The sequence below is a fragment of the Aristolochia californica genome, unplaced genomic scaffold (genome assembly GCF_029961685.1).
Source record: "Aristolochia californica isolate CCGP_79_NKW_82.1479 unplaced genomic scaffold, dmAriCali1.0.hap1 SCAF_1, whole genome shotgun sequence".
NCBI lineage: Eukaryota > Viridiplantae > Streptophyta > Magnoliopsida > Piperales > Aristolochiaceae > Aristolochia > Aristolochia californica.
In genome coordinates this window covers 2,152,734-2,171,924 of record NW_027181770.1, presented here as the reverse complement: position 1 = coordinate 2,171,924, position 19,191 = coordinate 2,152,734, and the positions used below count along the sequence as shown (strand labels likewise).

The 19,191-nt window shown below is 39.5% G+C and overlaps 3 protein-coding genes across 6 annotated transcripts; 1 reads left to right on the top strand and 2 right to left on the bottom strand.

The window, feature by feature from the left end:
* Positions 1-882: 882 nt before the first annotated feature.
* Positions 883-2,269, bottom strand: LOC137955622 (plasma membrane-associated cation-binding protein 1-like). The gene is made up of 5 exons (XM_068802645.1): positions 2,173-2,269; positions 1,924-2,044; positions 1,724-1,813; positions 1,538-1,622; positions 883-1,431 (listed from the first exon to the last, which is right to left on the bottom strand). Exons 2-5 carry the CDS (start codon positions 2,029-2,031, stop codon positions 1,085-1,087), a joined length of 630 nt encoding a protein of 209 aa, XP_068658746.1. The 5' UTR covers positions 2,032-2,044; positions 2,173-2,269; the 3' UTR covers positions 883-1,084.
* A 2,317-nt stretch (positions 2,270-4,586) lies between these two features.
* On the bottom strand, positions 4,587-8,902 carry LOC137936896 (YTH domain-containing protein ECT2-like). The gene is made up of 9 exons (XM_068781892.1): positions 8,645-8,902; positions 7,777-7,835; positions 7,473-7,635; positions 7,290-7,366; positions 6,594-7,028; positions 5,966-6,502; positions 5,611-5,823; positions 5,363-5,518; positions 4,587-5,255 (listed from the first exon to the last, which is right to left on the bottom strand). Exons 1-9 carry the CDS (start codon positions 8,670-8,672, stop codon positions 5,121-5,123), a joined length of 1,803 nt encoding a protein of 600 aa, XP_068637993.1. The 5' UTR covers positions 8,673-8,902; the 3' UTR covers positions 4,587-5,120.
* A 4,524-nt stretch (positions 8,903-13,426) lies between these two features.
* Positions 13,427-19,022, top strand: LOC137955595 (heterogeneous nuclear ribonucleoprotein Q-like). Of its 4 annotated transcripts, none has more exons than XM_068802635.1 (10): positions 13,427-13,700; positions 13,806-14,239; positions 15,522-15,611; positions 15,820-16,056; positions 16,236-16,457; positions 16,543-16,843; positions 17,636-17,871; positions 17,974-18,086; positions 18,179-18,288; positions 18,377-19,022. In XM_068802635.1, the coding sequence occupies exons 1-9, from the start codon at positions 13,481-13,483 to the stop codon at positions 18,282-18,284; spliced, it is 1,959 nt and encodes a 652-aa protein (XP_068658736.1). In that variant the 5' UTR covers positions 13,427-13,480; the 3' UTR covers positions 18,285-18,288; positions 18,377-19,022. The 4 variants fall into 4 exon arrangements, with proteins under 4 accessions (XP_068658736.1, XP_068658728.1, XP_068658711.1 ...); XM_068802627.1 differs by having other exon boundaries at positions 18,176-18,288; positions 18,621-19,022; XM_068802610.1 differs by having other exon boundaries at positions 18,176-18,288.
* Positions 19,023-19,191: the final 169 nt, after the last annotated feature.

Sequence of the window (19,191 nt, the reverse complement as noted above, 5' to 3'; positions counted from 1 at the left end):
AAATCAAATCAATCGACACTAATAAAAACGTATATATCCTTCACCTTCCCTTGGTTTTTTTATGAGCCTTTGCACAGAAGGAAGATAAGCAATGATGACAGGTGCTTTTAATCCGTTTCGTCCTCAGAAAAAGACCCAGGAGCCCACGCAGAGATTTATTCCCCCCCTGGCTTCTACTGGTAATGACTAAAAGAGGCAAAAATCTAGCACTCGGATAGAAGGCGCATCGAACTAGTCCTTAATACTCTTCTCATGTTTGGGGTTTTATAGATAATTTGGAAGTAAACCCACATGTAAGTCTACTTTGATATATGTAAAGTTGGGTTTAAGACCAATCTTAAAATGACTAAGTTGTCTCTTCTTGTTAAGAACAAGAGTAATCACACATTTCTATGAAAGTGCATGTAAAACATCAGAGCCGTTGATTTTGGCATTGGCTTGATCACCACTCGAGCAGAATTATAGGCCATTTTACGCCATAGCACATGCAATGGGCCACCCGTCTCGTCATCTGGCCGGCCGGCCGGCCATTATTCTGTAAACAACGTGGGCCCACGAATGGAGCCAAATCCAAGTACCCAGTAGTGATATTATGATTTGATAAATTTTTAAAAAGGGTTATTGACAGGTTTGGCGCATTGATTTGATTCCCCACCTTCCCTCAATCAGACTAGTTTTTTCTTGCATTCAAAATGTTGCGTCCTCTAGTAGAAGCTCTTTTTGAGTTTCTGTCTACGTTTTTAATCTTTACAGGTTGGAAGAGAGGAATTAAGAAGGCTCCATTGATGCACAGATTAAGCTTCCAACACTTTGATGCCCAGAATCTGTTCGGCTATGATTGAGGTATAAAAATATGCATAGACCGGGAATAATTTGAAGAGAGAACCTATAACACCCAAACAAATACAGCTTTCTTGAATCTTTACGAACAGGGTAGTAGAAACAAATTTTCAAACTACTTGAAGAAATAATCACACAAAACCATTTATATGCAATAAAGGATTAAAGATGAAAGAATAACAAATCCTGTAAGGGACGTACTGTACTTCTTTACAGAAGAGAGGTGAATGATGGCGGTAGATTTCTAAGCCTTTGGAGCTTCTTCAACTGCGGCCTTCGCGGGCTCTGGTGGAGCAGCTTCAGATTTCTCGACCACAACTTCTTCCTTCTCTTGCACCTCCTCGGCTACCACTTCCTTCTCTTTGCTGGCTTCCTCCGTCGTCGATGCAGCTTCCTTCTCTTTACTGGTTTCCTCTGTCCTTGCTGCAGGATCTATCTCTTTTGCCGCTTCCTCTGTAGTCGTTGCGGTGTCCTTCTCTTCCGTTACGATGAAGGTCGACACCTTCTCTAACACGAAGAAGACCGGCCCCGGAACCAAGCTCGGGCCATACAGTGAACCTGACTCGCTCACTGTCTTTGATCCGGGGAAATCTACAAAAAAATAGAGCACCTACTAATCAGATGGATTCTTCTTGGTTGATAGAAACCATTTATTCTCCTGCACGTAATCCAGACTCGATTAACTGATAGATCATACCGATTTTCGCTAATTCTTCGAGAAAAGATTGAACCCCTGCAGAGTTCTTCTTAAGTCCCGATTCTTTGCGTTCCTTGATGACAGTCTATAGAAACAAAACCAGAAGTTACGTTTCGAGAGACCAGAAGATAATCGAATATTACTTAAAACTACCAGGTACATAATCAATATGCCGAAGGAGCTAACCTTAACTTCGGCAGACGAAGCTTCATAGATTTCCACCACTTTAGGTTGGAGTTGGTCTTTCTTCTCTTCAAACTCCTTATTAATGCCTTCCTGCAAAGCAGACAAAAATCAACAAAACCAATATTAGTTTTCTTTTCCGTTGCAAGAGCAGAAACATCGGAGAAGACAAAAAGTCGAATACAACGGCAAAAGGAAACCACCTTTGATTCCTCAAAGGCCTTGCTAGCTTCAGCAGCGGCACTCTTTTTACCGTTCTTCCCTAACACCTTATTGATCTTCGGAAGAACCTTCGATTTCCAGTAACCCATCTCTCCTTAATCTCTAAACATACACACAAAAAGAAAAAAGAAAAAATGTTCAGATACAGAAAAATTACACAAAACTCAGTGACACACACAAGAATGATAAGAAACAATTTTAACAATATATACGAATCGAAAGAAACATACAAGAAACTGAAGGAAGAAGATGATTGATGAAGAAGAACGTTTCGAAGCGCTCTCTCTATCTCTCTCTCTTCGTCTCCAATCAAGCCGAGCTCGCCAACTGTCTGTCGGAGAGGACGCGCTCCTAATCAGAACATATAGAACGACGGCGAGCACAAAGGGTTTCCAACTTGACCAAATTTACAAAACGCCCCTTTCTCGTCGCAGTCCATATGGCTGATATACGAAACTACCCTCAATCATTCATAAAGTATTACATTAAATTGAAGGTTGACGATTAGAACACGTTTGCGTCTCTGCTATTTCTCTCCCACATTTTCTCATACTTTACCCTCGGTTTAATTTTCACTAGGCCTAATAACGTCATTTCTCGCGCGGAAGTCGGTTCGAATTGGACGACGGATAAAATACACGAGGAAAGAGGAAGGGTATTTTGGTACATATGAGAGAAATCGATGTGTAATTGTGGAAGGGTGGCAGCTGGCAATGGCCTCATTCCAGGTGGCTACATCACAAGTGGACCCCACGGCCAGTTTTGATATGTACACCAGGCTCCCGCTGTATTCTTTTCGACTCCACATCGCACGTGGCTTCGCTGGTTCTGATTCACGCTAGAAGACTCCCTCTTCAGAAGTACCCCTCTGGTTTCACCTATTTTCCGAACTGCCACCCTCCTCCGTGACAAAAACAAAACCGTCTCGCTGGGACGTCTTTTCTGGGAAACAAACAAGAAAACCGATCGGCCAATTTATACTTGTTTTCCGGTTGACTGTTTTTGGTGCAGATAAGCACGGAGATCAAGCAACCTTAATTAGTTCTTAATTCGCCTTAGTTTTTTAAAAGAAACTGAACGATTTCGTTCCGTTCTCCTCGAAGAAACCTCCCTCGTTAAAGCTCGGCCCATAGAAGTTGCAGAGCAGGCCACGCTCGGGGCCGGTGGCAGAAACCGGGAATTCCACCGGAGGAGGAGGGCATGATTTGGGTCGACAGGGGGGGGCCGTGATGGTACACTGACGTGCCGGGTGATTAATCTGGTTAATAATGTGCTTAGTAGTGGAACGAATTTTGATGATTTAGATTCCATTGCTTTGATGGTCGTGGGAAATGATAATTTAACTAAATTAAAAAGAACAAGGGCAGCTGAGTCGGGACTCACGATGCTGGTTCCTCAGATAGGTGAAACGAACTCGAAGATTTAGATTCCATTGCTTCTATCCTCCAAACGAATCCAATATAAAGTAGTTCCCAAGTAGTACAAGAACGAGATGACCTCGACAGCAACGGGGCCTGAACGAAATGCTTTAAGACGAACAGGAGACTCATCTGAAGCACCCTGCAATTCAAATCCTCAGACAGGTGAGGAGCATTTCGTCATCATCTGAACCACTTCTCCTTTCACTATTATGTGATCCAAAATTCTCTTTAATGGAGTTTTTTGGAGTCTTAAGGCGATATGATATGCCCCTATATAGAGAGACATTACAGAAAAACATTTAAGACTGAAAAATGCTCTAGCTTTCGGTGATCAGTTGGGATATCAAATATGAACGAAAAATTCAACTATGTCGAGGTGCTCCATCACTATCTTGAACGTTTCAGTCAAATTTTTTCGTTTGCTTTCTGATTATAAATATGGCCACAAGAAAAAAGCTTTTCCGTTCTCGATTCTGCTCCATTGATCTGGTGACCGGTGAGTATACCAAACCAAGCAGTGTAGATTTGTAAGCTTCTACACGAAGCTGGAGAAGGGAAAAGCTCTCTGCAGATTCCTAACTAACAGGCTTTAATTAGGTTAATTTAATCATGGATTGTAAAATTGGCCAAAAATTCACTGATAAGAACACCCGATTTACACAAATAGTTGTTAACTGATCTTTAGAAAACTGCCCTTTTGGATAGATAATTCGATATCTTCACCAGATGTAAATTACCTTTTGATGCTAGTCTTGATCTTTCTGCCAAACTCACTACAAGAGATTTAATAAAGCAAAGAGGAGAGAGCAGATTTTTTCTCAGACAAGGAATTCAACTCAAAATGAGAAGTACGAACGAAATGATTTGAATTTATGTTGAGTATTTATAAATTTAAGTCTAGTTCGATCTACACGAGATTTGGTTAATCTGATCATATGATAATTGAATGGTACTCGTACTGAGGAAACACAAGTTACTAAAGTGTCTATACGGCTGCATCTACAATGACTCTCTCAATCATCTTTCATCGCGAACACTGGTTACCAGCTAGTACTCAGAGAGGGGAATGCTCATTCAGCAAGCGCTGGACGAACTACACAACTTTAAACTTTTATTATTGCCCATTTATAACCTTGCATTGGGAAGTAGTTGAAAACCAACACAAGGCCACTACTCTGCACGTTCTCATGGTAGCAAAAAGAAATCTTAAAAAAGAAAATAAATAAAAAAACCTTGAGCCAACTTCCCTTCCCATTTCAGTTTCTTTCACTTCTTTTCATTTCACAGGCGTTTTACAACACGTAACAAAAACAAGCCCTTCTTTCGGTCGAAAAAGTTCTAGGGCTTCAAACTAAGAGAACTACACAAATTTGATGAAAAAGGCACAAAAAAAAAAAAAACTCCCCAATTTCCCATCCTGAGCCAGCGCAAAAGTTCCATTCAAATTTGCCATCAAAACCAAAACCCATCAAGTAGAAAACCAAAAGGACAAAACAAAATAGTTATACAATGCCTCCCACGCCGCAATGGACCCACTGATCCTGTAACTATGGCACAAGCTCTGAGTCAGTCTGCCTGCCACTCAATGCTGCCGTCACAATTCTTCTTAAGGTAAGCTCAAGACCAATGATATCTGGCCGAGGAAATAGATTATATCACTTGCACTTTTATGCTTCTTCCGAGCAGCTTCTGGTGTCATCAACAACCAACTCAAGCTGCTGCCTTCAAAATTTCCCTCCCAGTTCACGAAGTTTTGTTCATTTCTTTGCTTCAGTGGCCAACACAACGTCTTCATGGTCCTTACTAGGAGGAATTTCATTCGGTACTTTACCAGTAACAGCAGATTTCAGATCAACAGCTTTTGCTGCTTGCGCACCATCATCAATCTTTCTCTGGTGAAGAACAGAAACATGTTCAAAAAGGGATGCTAATAATAATGACAAAATGGCTGCTAACGACGATGATCAATATGCTATATTCTCACCGGTGTATACAGTACCTGCAAATGCTCTACATGTGGTGTAACTGGCCTGATCTTCTTGTCCTGCATTGCCTTCTGCCGGCTCTCATAAAATCCAAAATCATCCAATATGGAAGTCTTGGCCGAATAATTCTTGAAAATATTCAACATTTCAATGCCTTGAGAAAATTTTACCTGTTAAATAACACAAGAAGACAATTTTTCAACAATCATAGCATAGAGAAATCTACAAGGATCAGGGTCACAGGACTGGAAAAAAGTATTACCTCCTGTGTATCTCTACTATTAGTAACAGGCTTATTGTCATTGTTTTCCAATAATATGTGCCGGAATTGTGGATTTGGAACATCTTTTATGAAGTGCCACTTGACTGGAAAGAAACCAGTCCATTTGTCCTGCTGCCAAAAATCCATATTCTTGTTAAAATCAATTTTCCCGGTCATCTCAGCTACTCCACAAAACTGGCCACTTGCATTAACCTGTAACCAAAAAGAAAAATGATTCAATTAGTTTCATAGCATGGTATACCCTACAACCACATCGTGAAAACTCTAACATACTACTGCATAAAAACGAAACCAAGACTTGTAATTATCAGAGAGAGGTGACAATAAGCCATACCGAGAAGAAAAGAAACACGGGGCATTTGAAAGACTTCTCTTCCATTTTTTGCTGAGCCTCCTGATAAGCACTATCAAGCCTCTTATTTCCATTAGGAGTACTTGCCCAAACCCCATACTTGATGCTCTTATGAATGTCATCCTCACTGTAAGACTTTATCACATAAAACATGGCAAGTTCATATTTGGTGGGAAAGTCTGGAAGGTTATAATGATCCCTCTTGATAACAGTATTTATAATGTTAGTATCACCGTTGGTGTCAGATCCTAATGAATCAACATCCGGTATCATATTCTTCACACCATTTGTTCGTGGACCACGATTCTGTTCATTCAGCAAGTCAAAATCACTAATACCATTAGACCGCCCTCTTGCTTTTGGCTTATCAGATCCAACCCAGCTTCGTTCAGCAGCTTTAACATTCATTGGGCTACTTGGATAGAGCAATCCACCACCTTTACCCTGGAACTTTGGAATAGGAAAATAAGCTTTTGCCAAAACAGTGGCAGCCGGAAATGCAGATCCAGGTTGTGATACCTGTGCACAGTTGAACAGATTGAATTTTGACAGATGAAATTTTTAAATAAAAACCAATTCATTAACTAGGAAACAACAAAGTTTACAGTACCTTATTTGATGGCTTAAAAGCATGGTTATTAGGTGGCATCCCCAATATTGGTGACGAGTCATTTTCCACAGCATTATTGGATTTTGATGAGGGTGCAGACTTAGATGGAGAAAGGGTGTGACCAGATGGAAAACCTGGTTTAGGACCAGAGACTGTTGCACCTCCACCAAAGCCATTAACATGGGTCCCATCCACAAATAAAGAAGAATCCCAGGGATAGAGTGGAAATACATCCCCGTAAGGTATGGGAGAGGGGTAATATGTTGGAGAAGGAAATGTTTGTGGAACCCCGGGGCTTGGGAACACCCGTTGCTGACCCAAATATTGTGGATCAACGCCCATCACAGCCCCAGGCACAAAGGGGCTGTATGCATTGTAGCCTGGCTGATGTCCTCCAGGATAATAGAAGATAGATCCATTGTCTGAATGAATGGCCTAAGGAAACAAAGGAGGAGGATTAGAATCCCAAGGAATTCCTAGAAGTAGACGAACAAATCATTTATAGATCTACTAGATGTTAAAGCACAATACTAAATCTCCATTTCCTTTTTACGTGCAAAGCCACGTACATGGAGGGCTATGGAGATGCGATTTCACATCACAAAATCAAACAAAAAACAAAACTTAAAATATTTCTCTGTCAACACGAACAAGAGTATCTAGCCAGTAAGCATCCAGCATGGATATTAGACTTACAGGGTACTGAATCTCCACTCCATCAGTACCTAGAAAGTACCCCTGATCTTCCCACTCCCCAAATGAACCGTCAAAACCTGTAATATTAATAATATCAATAATGAAAATACAATCTAGAAGCCTCAGAAGACAAAACCAAGGCAACTTTAGATTAAAACAAGATTAGGTATCACCACCACATACCTGGATAATAGTATCCATAGTAGCCCCCAGCTGGATAATACGTGCCCTGCTCAGCCATCAGATATTCCTGATCCATGTCACTTTCTTTCATGCTGCTAGTTGCATCACCCGTCGAGGAGATGCAGGATGTTGCATCAGATGGATTTCCATCCTTAGGTGGAGCCTGCAAAAAAATATAAGAACAGCATAAGTCGAACCGCGGAAAAAACTGTTTAAAACACAAGGTTTTCCTGCAAATAGCGTATTTTGAATAATAAAAAAGAAAAAGAAAAAGTAAGAACACAGCGAAGGAACGGGAACTTACCATATTGTAGGCTTCTGAAGAAGGATCCAATTTCAGATTCTTCATCATATCCTCCACAGCTAATAACAAGAAAGTCAAGATTCCAAACCCCAAAAAGGAAATCAACAAACAATTCCACCCTCAACATTTTAGATCTGCTATCCAACTCAGGCAATATACCAAAACTAGACAATATTGCAGGAAAAACTACACAATAAAATTCTAGAATAATCTAAATAGACCGATCTAGGTTTACAATCTCCAGAACTTCTATTTTCTCACAAAAGCAGTAAGTTCCGTTCTTTCCAACTATAACAACAGAGGAAAGGTAATTTCACCTTGCAGATCTACACAATCCTCACAAGGCATAACAGATCCAGGTCAAATAAAAACATAGAAAAAAAAAAACCAGCACGAGACTCCCCCCCCACAAACGCGAAATCTATAGCATGTCATATAAATGGAAAAAAAAAAAGAAAGATCGGAGAGCCGATAGTCTACTGCAAACATAAAACCACCTACAAGAAAAAAAGAAACCAACTCGCCTGCAGTTAGATTAACGAACACGGACTTTGCATAAAAAATATCCGAGAATAATACGCTTTCAAGCAATAGGAAAACTTCTCCCGGAAGATGTCAGAATCCTTAAACACATTCACGACGAGATAACGAAGAAGGTACGCAATAAACAAAGCGATAAAGCCACGCCCCAAACAGAAAAATTCTAAATAGCAGGAAGCTAAACCGTTCTGAAATTGGATTCTCAACCGAGAAATACAACCAGAAAACACAACCGATGTCGATAAATATAATAAACAGAAGAAATCTGACAAAAAAAAAACATTTTTGAAACGAACAACACAGAAAACATCACGAAGATAAAGGATACGCTTTTCCGGTTGTGTTTCCTTCGCCATCAAATCACACCAGAGATCTCCACAAAAGAAACCTTGGTTTCCTTTCTCCAGTTCGAAAAAATTCAAAGAAAAAATCTCTCAAAACCTGGTTTAATATTCAGCTCCGAGAGAAAAGACGCCGCCACCGATCCGGAGAGGCAAAAAAAGAGCACTCGGATCTAAAGGACGGCCACGAACTGCTTTCCGGCGCTAGACTATCCGCTTCGGAATATCAGCACAAAAGAGATCCAAAACGGAGAAAGAAGAGAGGATGGAGAGGAGGGAAACTAGTTTTTGTTGGGAGCTGGAAAGTCAAGATGAAAGGAACGGTGGTAAGGCTTTCCACGTCAACCGAGCCGTAGCGATCGACGGATCACGTGGATTCACGCTTTGCTAGATCGACGATTCTTGTCCGTCCGATTATACCGACGACACAGCGTAAAACTAGAAAAGAATCCCGACCGCGGAGTGATGTACGTCATGCATGATGCGGAATCAGATGCCCATGCCTTCTCTCCGTATTCGTTACTCTTTTATAATTTTATGGTCCAAACCTATAAATAATTAGACCAAAATACTCCCCCTTCCACTTCTCTTTCCGGGCATCGCATTCCTTTTTTAATTCTTCACAATCTTGAACCTTTTTTTGTCAATAGATGTAAATCGGAGCTCCTTTTGGTAAATTCATCTTGCGTTTAAATCCCATCAGTCATCAGCCATGGCAGCGTGAGAACCGAAAAGTAGATAGGCCGCTCACTGTTCCCTGGACCCGCCTCCGCTAAGCCAAACTACTTTCAAGCGGTGCCGCTGGCAACCACCTTCAAATCGATTTTTTTACCACAGTCGACTTAATGCTCTTAGGGCGCAAGGCTTGAGTGCAACAGGCTGGCCTGTGCAATCCATCGTCCCTTCCACGAAGGCGGCTAGTGGCGTATATCCAAAAAGCAAGAAGGAATCGCAGTTTTCCGGGCGACCATATGCCGTAAGCAAGAAGTTTCCAGCGAGTCTCGCTCTCCACCAGGAAGAATTTGCAGGACTTGGAAAACAACACGTCAGCTCCAAGTAACCGGATCAATGACCGACACGTGGCAAAAGCCTAGGGTTAGTATACGTGTCTTATCCTAAAACAATAAGACGATCCTAACTATCAAAATCTCTCACCAGTCACCATTACCGTTCTTATTTGGTTCCGCTCCGTCAATGTACCCCGGAGAAGTCCATGGAAATTAAATGCTACAGGACCAGATCATTCAAAATTCAAAATTTTAATGTGCACAGTATAAGTGAAATGTATGCCGGGTAAAAGTAGCCAAATGTCGTTAGTGCCCAGAGTGATAGGAAAAGTGAAATACAAATCCTCGTTTTAGGCATAATGTGAGGGAAAGTGAATTAAGAGGGGTCGAGTTCTGAATCCACTTTCATTCCCTCGATTACATCGGGCTTGGACTATCGGGAAAGAAGGTTTTGTCGAATGAAAGTTCCGGAGAAAAAAAAATTTCTTTCTTGCTTGATACCAAAACTTCAGCGTTTTCAATCGCCCTTTGTGCGACCTATCTCTGGCACTCAACTCCCATCCTCTCGCCATCCCCAGCACTGACGACCTTCGGCGACATCTCTCCCCTCTTTGCAACCTCTCTGGCTCCTCCCTTGCTCTCGATCGTCGGCAATTTCAATCGCCCCCTCTGCGACCTCTTGTCGTCCCCTGCACCGACGACCTTTGATGACATCTCTCCCTTCTCTGCAACCTCTCCAGCTCCTCCCTCGCTTGTGACTGTTGGCAATTTCAATCACCCCTCTACGACCTCTCTTCGGCGCTTGACTCTCTTCCTCTCGCCGTCCCAGTACCGACAATCGTCGACAACTTACCCTCTCTGCAACCTCTTCGACTCGATTCAAAATAAAGTAGATAAAAATTTCTTCTTGCTCATCGATGGTTAATTGGTCTTGTAGGTTTTTGTTTAGAGCATTAGCTATTAAAAATCATTATTAGTATTTAATAAAAGTAATATATTTTACACAGTTAAGCATATATAGGGGTATGTCTCTAATTTGCAATAATCTTGTCCTCGTCCATGGTTGGCTTGACTAAACAGGAAATAAGGAGTTTCATTATGGTAACTTCTATTTACTATAAAAGTACTTCTACTTCATTTGCCGTGAAAATGAGTGTGTTTGTGGTGGAGAACATTATGAAAATAATAATGGAAGTAAAAATGAAGAAAGTAATAATAGTGATGATGTTGACGATGACGTGGATACTCAAATAAGTACTAAGAGAGAGTCCGCAATACAATCTGTAAGAGCATCATATTATCGAGATGTTTTAGCAATTCAGATATGACAAAATTATTGACTATTATGTTTTAATGTCACTAAATATTTTTTGTGTTATCCTTTTGTATAAAGATATATAAATTTTTATATTAAAAAGGTGATTGAGTTATATTTATATTATTTTTATCCTTATTATTATGATGTTTGTGTAGTATGCTATGTAGTACGATATTCGTATAATTATTTCATATTTAGATATTACAAAATTAAAATTTGATTACAATTTTAATAATATAAAAATAAATATTTGTTTAATTATTATATTTAATATATTTTATTTATTAACTAATATTAATTTAAAATTTTGAAAGTTATATACATTAAAATATTTTATTTAATAAATAATCTATATGCATTTTACATCGTGCACAGCTCCTCCCCCCTTACTTCTTCGGGAAAAAGTGTAAATTATCCGCCTAAGAGATGAGAAAATATGAGTCTAGGTTTCTTAATTTATTTTTTGGCAGGGAATTCGATTCGTGAAGGGGAACTGGACTGCGCAAACGAGGCTTCTGTTCATCAGCTAGGGCGATTTTACTGTTGGATGCACTATCTCAAAATTCAGATTCTGCGTCTGAAGCTTCCTCAGATTATACCGACGCTCTTGCTCACCAAACCAGCAGAACGATTGGCTATCGTTATTGTTGACATTTTTTTAACGTACTTTCGATTTCTGCTTTATGTTGAGATGGGGAACATATACCTGCCGTGCAACATGCAGGGTCCTATAGAATGGATGTTCGGAGTCAAGCCATTATCCTTTTTCTGGATCCTTTCATCCCGGACGTGTTAATGGGAAAAGAGAGAGAGAGCGGCCAGTGAGGGAGGAGAAAGAAGGAGGCGTCCCGGTTGTTGACATGAAGAAGAGAGAGGAGGAAGAAGAAGCCGTCTCACCCAACATTCGACCTGCCGATAACTCAAAAGGAAAGGATAGTTACCACTTCTCCACCAGGTGCTCGCAACTTCTTGTCGTTGCCTCCCTCCTTTCGTCGACAGCCTACCAATCTCTGTTTCTTGCCGATGCCAAAACAAAAACAAAATCGATTCAAACAAATTACGACAATACAGGCGATCACCCTTGTTTCCTTTTGGATCCTCTGGTGTGGATTAGAAATTTAGAATTCAGAACGAGCAAATAACATAGAGAAAATGAGGTGTCCTCGCCTCTGCTGCTTAAGCTTCTATCAAAGTTTAGACGTGCATTCATACTTCAGATATCAAATACTTGCTGCCAGCTTCGAGCACCTAATCCTTTACTGTTTATAAAAATAATTAACGATTAAAAGTTTATAAGAGACCCCATTGCCCACAAATTTAACAAGTTCTGTTGGGCAGAAGGGGTTTTAACTCCGATAGTTGATCTAAACAGTGATCCCGCACTAAAAGAACGCTTTGAAATCTAACAATGGAAATCTCTCTTCAAACGAGCCGAGACTTTCATATGCCTTATTGGAAATTGCTCAAATTGTAAACACATCAATGGTTATGAAAGGGAAAAAAAACAAAAAACATCTTCTTAAATCTTCATACGCTTCCTTTATTCTTCATTTGGCTTCATTTGAGGTTTACTGTAAGTAGAAAGCGATCAATGACAAGAGGGACGCCCCAAGAAAGCCAGTGATAGGGGCCATAGTGGTAGAACTACTGGTAAGAGCAGGACCAGGTGCCGCAGCTTGAGGTGCCTCAACTTCATCTGCTTGGACTACTATGGCAACCATAGCTACGACGAGCAAAACAAAGCAGATCTTCGTATCCATGATGATTAAGGATTTGATGATAACCTCAAAGATATGAAAAAAGAGGAAATCACCAAATAGAAGCTGAAGACCTGAGAAAGATGGGAGCAGGGGAAGGTTTTTATAGTGAAAAATCCAAATATTCCAGGTGGGTTGAGTTACCAGATTTTCCTTTTTTTGAGGAGGGGAGTTAAGAATGATAGTTTTTGATTGGAGGAGATTGGAAGGAGACACAGTCAAATTCTAAATTTAGCTAAGGTGTTGACGAGGTTATGATATTTTAAATATAATCATTAGTAATTAATCCTAAAATAATTTAAATGATATTTATGACCATTAAAATACTACTTCCAAACTATTTTAACATTTTGTCTTCAATAATTTTATTATCTAATATTTTATTTTTCTGAATATTTATAATCGTCAGGAATATATATCATATTTACATATAATTATTATGTAGCACTAATTTTGATCATTTCATTAGTTAAGTAGCTCAATTAAGTTCCTGGATCAACTGGTCCAAATCATCCGGACTCCACCCGAGACGCGTCCATCCGTCCTCAACCAAGGGCGGAGGTGCGGTGGCGTCAACGCGGTGACCTTTCGTTCTCCAATGGTAAGTTTACTATTCTACCCTTCATACAAAAGAACCGGTGACCTGACCAAGCTCTTCTTCAGTACCTCGCCACTTCCGTCCCCAGTTCTTCTGCAAAACCCTACAATCGTTTCAGTTCTCGCTTACTCTACCTAAGAAGAATGCAACATCTATCACTTCAGATGAAGCCACCTGGCATACACTCGTCGGATAAAGCCTCCGCCGATATCTCTTACCTTCAAAAACCTCCGAAAGCCGATAATGAAATGAAAACAGAGAACCATCGACGGCAGAGTCGTCGCATCCTCATCGATCTTAACATGGCAAGCATTGACGATACTTGGGCCTTTCCGGAGACCCTTGATGCGGATGCTTCTCCAGGTACTGCGAGAAGGGCTTTTTTTCGTTTGTTTTAATTTTTTGTTGTCAACATTTGTTTCTCGGTTTCATCCATTTTGTCTGTCTCCGTGAATTAAATTATTGTAGGAGACGCAGAAAGGAATGCTCTGGCAGAAACGATGGTCGGTAGACCGGAGAACGAGCTTCTAACATACGAAGCGGAAACTGTGGAAGGAGAGGAAGCAGATGATGCAGAGCAAGTGGAAGAAGAAGAAGTAGAAGAAGAAGAGTATATGGATGAAGTAGAAGAAGGAAGACAAGAGAAAGTTGAGGAAGTTCGACAAGCTTCGGAGCCTGTGAAGGAAAGGAGGAAGCGGAAGGATTTTGAAATTTTTGTTGGGGGTCTGGACAGGGAAGCTGTGGAGGAGGACCTGGAGAAAGTGTTTATGAAGGTGGGCGAAGTTGTGGAAGTTCGATTGGTGAGGCAACAGAATTCTAATAGGAATAAAGGTTTTGCATTTGTCAGGTTCGCTACAGTTGAGCAAGCTAGACGGGCTGCCAAAGAGTTGAAATTCACTCAGGTTTTTATAATTTTTTCTCTCCGCTGCTGCTAGTACTTGCTTTTTATAGTAAATGAAGTTCATTTACTGTACTGTTGACATTTTTGTTTATGCGTGGTGCCTTTCTGATTTGAGTAAACCATGGATTCTTAGATCGTTTTGCCTTCTCTGGATAGTATTTCGCACATATGAACTACGAAGTAAACAAGCAGCCTGGTGACTGGACTGAAAGCCGGTGTGAACAAAGCAATTTCGTCAAGCTGTTTAATATCTAGGGAAGTTTAACCAACTACATGGTAGGAGAGATGACTGTCTGCAGTAATCTTTTAGCCTTCAGCCAAACGGAAGGATGAATTTGTCCCTTGCAAACAGTCTAAGATTGTGAGAACTTAATTGTTTCCCTTAAGATCTTTATCTTCAACTTTGTGTCGTACTTGCGGGACTAAAAACAATGGTCATTTTTTCCTTTTTTTCAATCATTTTGTGGCTCATGTCGTTTCTTGTCAATAGACAATTATTCACTAAAACAGGCATTACTTCAGGAATCAGGTTTCTATTGTGTGGTTCTTTTACTTAGTATATGGCTTCCCTTGCCCTGTGTGAAAATGCAGCTTGTTTTTTCTTAGTTTTAACCACACTTCATCAATCATAATCTTCCTGCCTGTCCAGGTGGTTCCTGTTTTCTTCTTTTTCTAACAAATGAAATTTCCCACTAAATTTGGACTTTCAGATTTGGTAACTGTAGACCTCAATACAATTGTATGATGAGGTGCAAATTTATTATTTGTTCTTATCTATAATATTGTTTCTGTGGATTGAAAACTTAGACAAGATGCTCCTAAATCTATCATGTTATTTGCTCTACTTGGTTGTTTACTCTCCTTATAATATTTTATCTCTCTTTTCCTTCTGCTAGTGGGTGAAACTCCTTGCATCATAAGTTGGGAATATGTCTCATAATATTAGCTAGTCACTTTATGGTGGAACCCGTCTGATTTACCATAGTATCTTAGCTAGTCCATGTCCAATTCAGTTTTTCTTTTCGGCCGGGTTTTCATGTCGTACCTCTTAAGCCTGCTTGACTGTCTCTGCTGTTGTCTCGAGATGTGAGAGGGGTGTTAGTGGGTAAAAGTACTAGATCAGCTGTAGCTTTGAACGATAAACTGGGAATATGGTTCATAATATCAGCTTAACTCAGTTTATCTCCAATAAACCTTAACTAGAGCAAAGTCAAAATATTTGGGAATCCCTTAATTTCATGCACACAAATGATTGAGTGTTGAATTGTATGAAATATGTGCAGGTTAAAGGTAAGGTCTGTGGAGTGACTAGAAGTAATGACAAGGAAACCCTTCACCTGCGGAACATTTGCCCAACGTGGACTAAAGATATGGTGAGTTGCTGGAATATTGATTTGGTTTTATGTGTTCCAATCGATTCGATAAAAGTAAAGAACAGAAAAAATATTTGTAAATATTGTACGTATTTTTATTTATTGATAGTCTATCGTGATTCATACATTCTTTGTTGAATGTTCTAGCCAATTTCCTGCAGAGATGTGGGTGTATCTGCCATAATTTTGTGATCTTACCATTGAACAGCTTGTTGAGAAATTGAAAGCTTATGACTTGGACAACCTTGATGAGGTTCATCTAATGAAAGATCCAATTGACAAAGGAAAGAATAGGGGCTATGCATTTGTAGATTTCAGCACCCATATGGATGCAGTGGCTGCTTGTAGTAAACTGCAGAAAGGAAGCTTTTACTTTGGCACAAAAGTAAGGGCAGAAGTTGCTTTTGCTAAAACCATGGAGCCAGATGAGGAGGTTATGTCTCAGGTAACCTCTTTCGTTCCCTGTTCTATTGTTTAACATCCTTGCATTTTGGTGTTTGAAGTGTCTTTGGACCTGAAAAATTACTGCTGATGTTCTTACTTCTTGAGCACTTTATTATTCCAAAATCTTGGTTCTCTGCATTTCTCATTGTTTAGATTCATTTACCGTTTCCTTTTGAGCAGGTAAAATCAGTTTTCTTGGATGGTTTGCCAGCCAACTGGGATGAAGCTCATGTGCACGAGCAATTCAGAAAGTTTGGAGAAATTGAAAATGTGGAGCTCGCTTGCAACATGCCTACTGCCAAGCGCAAAGACTTTGGCTTTATAACATTTCAAACTAGGGATTCAGCTTTGACTTGCATTGATGATGTCAACAAAGTGGGTGTTGGTGAGGGTGCTGAGAAGGTACTACTAATGAGCTCAATAGCTACTGATTGCTCTGTTCATCTATGTAATTTAAAATATTCATGCTTTGTTTTTGGAAAATTAGGTTTCAATGAAAGCAACTCTGCGGAAACCTCTGCCTAGGCGAGATTCTCATCAACCTGTAGGTGGTTGGCGTGGTCGGTTGGTTGCTCGTCATGGTGGAATGGGCACAAGACCATGGGGTTTAAGATACCGTTACCCTGAAAGGCCTAATAGAACTTGTGGAATAATGGGTAGGAGTTACGGTGGTGGGTATAGTGGTTATGACACATATCAGACACGAGGGAATGAGTTTGAAACTGCATCACCTCCTATTCATAGATACCAAACCCGGCTTAGAAGAGATATTGTTCAACATATATCAGGTATGGCATTATTTTTTTTTGTGCCAAAACGTTCATGGTAGTTTGAATGAGTGAATCCTCTAGATCTAAAGTCATAAATGAACACTCTTACCAATTTATAAATTTAAAAAACATGGCAAAGCCCAGAATATACTATTATACTTAGGAATAAATGTGTACGTATTTATGATTTGTACTTCATTAACACCTAAAGATATTTTCATTACTCAAAAAAAAAAAAAAAAACCTAGCAAAAAGTCCTGGGATGGTAAACTAGAGTAGTTTAACTTAGACAACTTAAGAATTAGTGCTAACTTGTGGATGGTAAACTACATGATAATTTTATGATGTAGATTAGTGCTAACTGGTTGAATATTTATACGTGTGGTCACATGCATACATGGTAGGTGAGTGTTCTTCAAAATCACTTAAATATTTCATTGCTTGTGAAGGCAACAACGATGGCCTTAGGAAAAAATGTATAATGAAGAATGTTTGGTAATCATTCTAAAGAAGACGTTGCTTTACAATGAGTGTATTACTTAATGTATAATTTTTATCTCAAAACATTGCCCCTTAATGTGGAGGTTAAAAAGGCTCAGTTGTTCAGGAACAAATTCTATACATTCTAAACTACCATTTAAACATTTTAACAGCATTAATTTATAAGGTAATTCAGTTATGGAGTTAAATAAAATATGTAAGCATACTTCTAACTGTTTCAGCTATGATTTGCTCAGTGATTTTTTTTCTTTTCCTTGGTTTGTGTGGAAACGTGACCTGACCTTCAGAATTTTTTAATTTGAATTTCAGCACCTAGTGTTACTCGCCGTAAATCAAGAGACTTGTACATGGAAAGCAGTTCAGCTGGTACATACAATTTGGCTTATGAACAGGATGACCATCCAACTTCAAATTGTCGCTTTCCTTCCCGTAGGGCATATGCTGATGATAGATATGATTCTCGATATGCTCATAACGAAACCAACAGATCAGAATCTCATAATTATGCTTCAGTCTCTGGTCTAAAACGACCCTACTCTTCTCTGGTAATTTCCTAAATGACTGAGCTCAATTTATTCAATCCAGTGGGTTAGTTTATTTGCTTCCTGGGAAAAAAAATTAAATATGAGTCCTTGGTGTATGTTTAGGATGCTGATCTTAGTCCATCAAGCACTCTTTCAAGACAAAGTGGTAGAGACTCTAGTTCAGAGATAGAGGCTTATCCACATCGAGGAGTTTTTTCATATGATCATTATTCAAGGTTAGGCTTTGCCTTTGTTTAACTGTTAAACAATTGAAGACACTGTATTTCTTATTTTCAAAGAGGAGTGATTTGTATTGTTTTCGCAGAAGTTCACGAGATGATCGCTATGCTTATGACAAAGCAGATTATACTGGCCATAGCTTTCGAAGTCGGTATTTGTCTGGTAATGAAGACTCAAGATCATCATACTACTAAACTGGTAAGGACATTAACATTTTTAAATTTTTATTATTATTATACTATATTTTTTGTCTGTGTTTTTAGTAGCTCTGTTGTACTTTGCACAGGGAGCCCATTAGAATGTAACGGTGCTTCTTAAAACATACAAAGGGGCCTAGTTATTCTTTGCCTGCTATTTCGAGATCATCCTTTGGGTTCATGTAGATCCTTGAGATTGGCGAGAAAATCGACAGCTCTTGTTTAACGGTCGTCTTGTATTCTGATGGATTTACACATATTCCACAGTTTTTAGGTTACTTGTTTCATAGAGGTGTTCATTTTTCAGAGTTTATTTTCTTCTCTTTCTTCCAGGAGCCATGGCATAAATGAATCTCAAGCATTCCCATGCTTTGTATATTTTGCTGCATAAGAGCCCTTGTAAAGCAAGAAGAGGCAATCAGATTTCTCTGAATTGCTTCTCACTCATAAACATCCTTGGTTCTAAACAGTACGTAGAATCAGAAAATAAGACAAGGTTATGCTAGCCTATCGAGGAGTCACCTTGAGGAGCTTCTAATGGGGGACATATACAAGAGCCTGAGACAGGAATACAACAAATGTGGATGAATAATTTCTTCGTTGCTGGTTGAGGTGCCGGTTTTTTTTTTTTTTTATATTGAAGATAGAATATTCAGCTGGAAGCCCTCCAATGTTTTATAGTAGTGTTAGTCTTGGGATGAATACTTAAAATTGTATTAAGATTATTCTATCTTAGCCCGACTGGTTTTTTTACGTTTTGAGTTCTATTAAGTTTGTTAGTTTTGAGGTTGTTTAAACCCATGTATGTAATACAAGATGAATATGATTATCTGTAAGTCAATATGGTCTAATCACCTGTGAATCTTTGTGGCCTGATGGATTCAAATTTGTGGAGGATAACAGG

Bases quoted from the DNA above. Each gene is read 5' to 3' on its own strand.
- LOC137955622 (XM_068802645.1), bottom strand. From the start codon at position 2,031: ATGGGTTACTGGAAATCGAAGGTTCTTCCGAAGATCAATAAGGTGTTA. The intron at 1,623-1,723 runs GTTAGCTCCTTC...TTGTTTCTATAG, and splicing joins CTTCGTCTGCCGAAGTTAAG to ACTGTCATCAAGGAACGCAA. The intron at 1,432-1,537 runs GTATGATCTATC...ATTTTTTTGTAG, and splicing joins CGAAGAATTAGCGAAAATCG to ATTTCCCCGGATCAAAGACA.
- LOC137936896 (XM_068781892.1), bottom strand. From the start codon at position 8,672: ATGGCGAAGGAAACACAACCGGAAAAGC. The intron at 5,519-5,610 runs GTAATACTTTTT...GTTATTTAACAG, and splicing joins ATAGTAGAGATACACAGGAG to GTAAAATTTTCTCAAGGCAT. The intron at 5,256-5,362 runs GTACTGTATACA...GTTCTTCACCAG, and splicing joins CACATGTAGAGCATTTGCAG to AGAAAGATTGATGATGGTGC.
- LOC137955595 (XM_068802627.1), top strand. From the start codon at position 13,481: ATGCAACATCTATCACTTCAGATGAAGCCACCTGGCATACACTCGTCG. The intron at 16,844-17,635 runs GTATGGCATTAT...TTTGAATTTCAG, and splicing joins TATTGTTCAACATATATCAG to CACCTAGTGTTACTCGCCGT. The intron at 18,087-18,175 runs GTTAGGCTTTGC...TTGTTTTCGCAG, and splicing joins TCATATGATCATTATTCAAG to AAGTTCACGAGATGATCGCT.